Consider the following 5000-nt stretch of genomic DNA (forward strand, 5'->3'; position numbering starts at 1 on the left):
TTGATAGAGATCTTGCAGGAGCCTCCTCCATGGCAGTAGACTGTAGTTGTCATCTCCTGCCTCACCAGTAGGGCCACAATCTCCTCCTGAGACGGAATAAAGTCCCTGGTCTTGGTCTTCTTCAGAGACTCATTGATAAAAGCAGAATAACGCTCAATCTCTGTGTTGGGGAAATGCTCTCGCACCCTGGGAGAACACACACAGAGGCAGTCATGATATACACACACACATAGCACACACACACAAATAAAAATCTCTACACCTGTGATGGGTTCTGACTTCTAAAGTTGAAATATGAAATATCCCTGTTCATGGTACTGAGGGAGAGAGGGGAATGCAGAATGTTTTCTGTCAGAACATGTTATTGTTAGACATCAGGTATCCTATGGAAATGAGAAGGGCCACAGTTTCAGTTGTTGGGTTGTAATTTGAAAGACTTGATACACCGGATGTGAATGGTGGGGTCAGTTAAAGGTTGGATATGAGCCAAGGGCTTGGAATGTTACTAAGTAAGGGAAAATGCAATCACACGGCTGAGGTCACTGTAAGGGTGGATAGCTGTGGATTAGGGAGGAATGTGGGCTGAGGTCACTGTAAGGGTGGATAGCTGTGGATTAGGGAGGAATGTGGGCTGAGGTCACTGTAAGGGTGGATAGCTGTGGATTAGGGAGGAATGTGGGCTGAGGTCACTGTAAGGGTGGATAGCTGTGGATTAGGGAGGAATGTGGGCTGAGGTCACTGTAAGGGTGGATAGCTGTGGATTAGGGAGGAATGTGGGCTGAGGTCACTGTAAGGGTGGATAGCTGTGGATTAGGGAGGAATGTGGACTGAGGTCACTGTAAGGGTGGATAGCTGTGGATTAGGGAGGAATGTGGGCTGAGGTCACTGTAAGGGTGGATAGCTGTGGATTAGGGAGGAATGTGGGCTGAGGTCACTGTAAGGGTGGATAGCTGTGGATTAGGGAGGAATGTGGGCTGAGGTCACTGTAAGGGTGGATAGCTGTGGATTAGGGAGGAATGTGGGCTGAGGTCACTGTAAGGGTGGATAGCTGTGGATTAGGGAGGAATGTGGGCTGAGGTCACTGTAAGGGTGGATAGCTGTGGATTAGGGAGGAATGTGGGCTGAGGTCACTGTAAGGGTGGATAGCTGTGGATTAGGGAGGAATGTGGGCTGAGGTCACTGTAAGGGTGGATAGTTGTGGATTAGGGAGGAATGTGGACTGAGGTCACTGTAAGGGTGAATAGCTGTGGATTAGGGAGGAATGTGGGCTGAGGTCACTGTAAGGGTGGATAGCTGTGGATTAGGGAGGAATGTGGGCTGAGGTCACTGTAAGGGTGGATAGCTGTGGATTAGGGAGGAATGTGGACTGAGGTCAGATCAGGTCACATTTTAGGGAGAAGGAACAGTTTATTACCCACATCCTTTAACTTCCTGCCTAGCAACAAATCATGTTTAGAGAAGAGGAGGAGACTTCACCTAAAGTGGGGTATATATACTTGTGCTGGTGAGAACGTGTCTTTGTCTGTTCAGCTGTTTGACCCATTAGCTGAATAAACTTGGTTTGAGCTTTTCCAAGTCGTCTGTTAGGTTCTAAATGAACCCGGTTAAAACTAACACCTGGGACACACACACACACACCCACCCACCCACGCACAACACACACACACACACACACACACACACACACACACACACACACACACACACACACACACCCACCCACCCACCCACACACACACCCACAACACACACACACACCCACCCACGCACAACACACACACACACACACACACACACCCACCCACGCACACACACACACACGCACAACACACACACACACACACACACACACACACGCACAACACACACACACACAACACACACACACACACCCACGCACAACACACACACACACACACACCCACCCACCCACCCACGCACAACACACACAACACACACACACACACACACACACACACACACACCCACCCACCCACCCAACACACACACACACACACAACACACACCCACGCACAACACACACACACACCCACCCACGTACTTCACACACACACACCCACGCACACACACACACACACACACACACACACATACAACCACCCACGCACAACACAAACACACAACACACACACACAAACACACACACACAACACACACACACACACACACCCACCCACGCACAACACACACAACACAACACACACACACACACACCTACCCACACACAACACACACACACACACCTACCCACACACACACACACACACACACACACACACACACATACACCCACGCACAACACACACACACCCACCCACGTACAACACACACACACACCCACGCACAACACACACACACACATACACCCACCCACGCACAACACAAACACACAACACACACACACACACAACACACACACACACACACACACACACACACACACACACACACAACACACACACACACACCCACACACAACACACACCCACACACACACACACACCCACACACACCCACCCACCCACACACAACACACACACACACCTTTTGAGGTGGAAGCGCAGGTATCTGAGGATGGTCCGGCTTGGGAGGAAGGTACAGCTCATACAGGTGAGGAGGTGCCAATGAGCCCGCTGATTGGGCTGATTGGGCTGAGGCACGTGATTGGTCTGCTTGATCACCTGACAGTATACCTGGAGAGAGCGGAAAGACAGTGTTGTGTATCCGCCTGTGTATGTGTGTGTGTGTGTGTGTGTGTGTGTGTGTGTGTGTGTGTGTATGGCTGTATGTGCACCCGTATACACTCTTAGAAAAGAGGGTCCCAAAAGCGTTCTTCAGCTGTCCCCATAACCCTTTTTGGTTCCAGGTAGAACCATTTTGGGTTCCATGTGGAAAGGCTTCTACCTGGAACCAAAAAGGGTTCTTCAAAGGGTTCTATTATGGGGACACCTGAAGAACCCTTTTAGGTAGCACCTTTTTTTCTAAGAGTGTATGTGCCCATGTGTGTGTACCTCGTCTCGGAGAGGTCTCAGGTCCTGACAGGTCTGCAGTACCCCCCGTATGATAGGAACAGGGTCTGCCAGAGTCTCCATCTCCTGAAGAGAGTTAAACACTCGGATCGCTTCATCCTGAAGACTGGCATAGCCCTGCTGCCTCTGGACTGGAGGGGAGAGGAGGGGTGGGGGAAGGGGTGGGAGAGGGGGATAGGAAAGGAGGGGGGATGAGAGGAAGGGATGGAGGGGGAGATGGTGGAGAGGAAAGGAAGGAGGAGGGGGAGAGAAGGAAATAAAAGTTCTCATCAAATCCATTCATGTTCAAGTCAGTGACAGTATCAGGAGGATTACCAGGAAGTGACAGTATCAGGAGGATTACCAGGAAGTGACAGTACCAGGTTTATGATGCAGGCTGTATTGTGAAGGTCCACTCTACTTACTGACTTCTCCGTAGGGTAGTGGCAGTAGGGGGGAGTGTAGAGGGTGCTGAGTGTATCTGAGGATAGGATTCCTCCTGTAGGTCTGCTCAACTGCCTCAGGGTTCAGACTGCTGTCCTTGATATCTCTGATGAGCTGTAGTGTCGGTGTTTCTATGGGTGTCTTGCTGTCTATCACTGCCTGTATGGCTGCTATCCATCTCAGAGCTTCATTCAGCATCTTGGTGTAGAGGCGATACGAGTGCTTCCTACCGTGCACTACGATGTTCCAGTACCCTACAAAAGACAACAAGGGCATCAGTATAGACCCTACCCCCCGATCCCCTACACCCTCCATTTCTTCCCTCTGACTCGCTCCTCCCTTCTCGTCCTATCTTTTCACTCCTTCCCTCTCTCACCTGTCTCTCTGTGCACTCGTTCCTCAGGTTGAAAGACAGAGCAGAGGGAGTTGAGGACGAGGGTTCCCATCTTGGAGGAGTTTCGCTCAGAGCTCTTGTAGTAATCCAGGGAGTTATGGGTTAACACGAACCAGCGTTTCTTCAGCTTCAGAACATTACTCTTAGTTCCTGTCTTCATCTCCTTCTGGAGCCAACCTTGGGGTAGGAGGGAGAGAGAGGGGAGAGAGAGAGAGAGAGAGAGAAAGGAGAATGATACAGAGAGAGTGATACAGAGAGACAGAGAGAGAGAGAGAGAAAGGATAATGATACAGAGAGAGGGAGAGAGAGAGTGATACAGAGAGAGAGAGAGAGAGAGAGAGAAAGGAGAATGATACAGAGAGAGGGAGAGAGAGAGAGAGAGAGAGAGAGAGAGAGAGAGAGAGAGAGGAGAGATAGAGAGAGAGAGGGAGGGAGAGAGCGAGAGAGAGAGAGGGAGAGAGGGAGATAGGAGAGAGATAGAGAGAGGGAGATGGGAGAGAGATAGAGAGAGGGAGAGAGAGAGAGAGGGAGAGAGGGACAGAGAGAGAGAGAGAGAGATGAGGGGAGATAGGAGAGAGAGAGAGAGAGAGAGAGAGAGAGAGAGAGAGGGAGAGAGGGAGGGAGGGAGAGACAATAACTGTGTGGTTGAGTTGTGTACCAGTGTGGGTGTGTAATGAGTAACATTTCCTGAAGACTAACACGTTGCACAGACCTATGTTCCAACACACACACGTGTGTGTATTTGAGTGTGTCTCTGTGCGTGTCTCTATGTGTGTCTCTGTGTGTGTCTCTATGTGTGTCTCTATGTGTGTCTCTGTGTGTGCCTCTGTGTGTGCCTCTGTGTGTGCCTCTATGTGTGTCTCTGTGCGTGTCTCTGTGCGTGTCTCTGTGCGTGTCTCTGTGTGTGTCTCTGTGTGTGTCTCTGTGTGTGTCTCTGTGTGTGTCTCTGTGTCTGTCTCTGTGTGTTTCTCTGTGTGTTTCTCTGTGTGTGCCTCTATGTGTGTCTCTCTGTGTTTCTCTATGTGTGTCTCTCTGTGTGTCTGTGTGTGTGTCTCTGTGTGTGTCTCTGTGTGTGTCTCTGTGTGTTTCTCTGTGTGTTTCTCTGTGTGTGTCTCTGTGTGTGTCTCTGTGTG

General features: G+C 50.3%; 1 protein-coding gene across 2 annotated transcripts in view; it reads right to left on the reverse strand.

The window, feature by feature from the left end:
• The window catches only part of myo10l1 (myosin X, like 1), an 81872-nt gene that overhangs the window by 6971 nt on the left and 69901 nt on the right, over nt 1-5000 (reverse strand). For both annotated transcript variants that reach the window (XM_036982808.2, XM_036982807.2), the window contains exons 30-34: nt 3850-4044; nt 3455-3727; nt 3033-3181; nt 2566-2714; nt 1-186 (exon numbers count right to left, since the gene is read on the reverse strand). The exon at nt 1-186 is cut by the window's left edge and continues 22 nt beyond it. In XM_036982808.2, the coding sequence (XP_036838703.1) occupies nt 1-186; nt 2566-2714; nt 3033-3181; nt 3455-3727; nt 3850-4044 (952 nt within the window). The remainder of the gene's footprint in view (nt 187-2565; nt 2715-3032; nt 3182-3454; nt 3728-3849; nt 4045-5000) is intronic.

Source organism: Oncorhynchus mykiss, chromosome 7, assembly GCF_057628025.1.
Source record: "Oncorhynchus mykiss isolate SJ-2025 chromosome 7, ASM5762802v1, whole genome shotgun sequence".
NCBI classification, from domain to species: domain Eukaryota; kingdom Metazoa; phylum Chordata; class Actinopteri; order Salmoniformes; family Salmonidae; genus Oncorhynchus; species Oncorhynchus mykiss.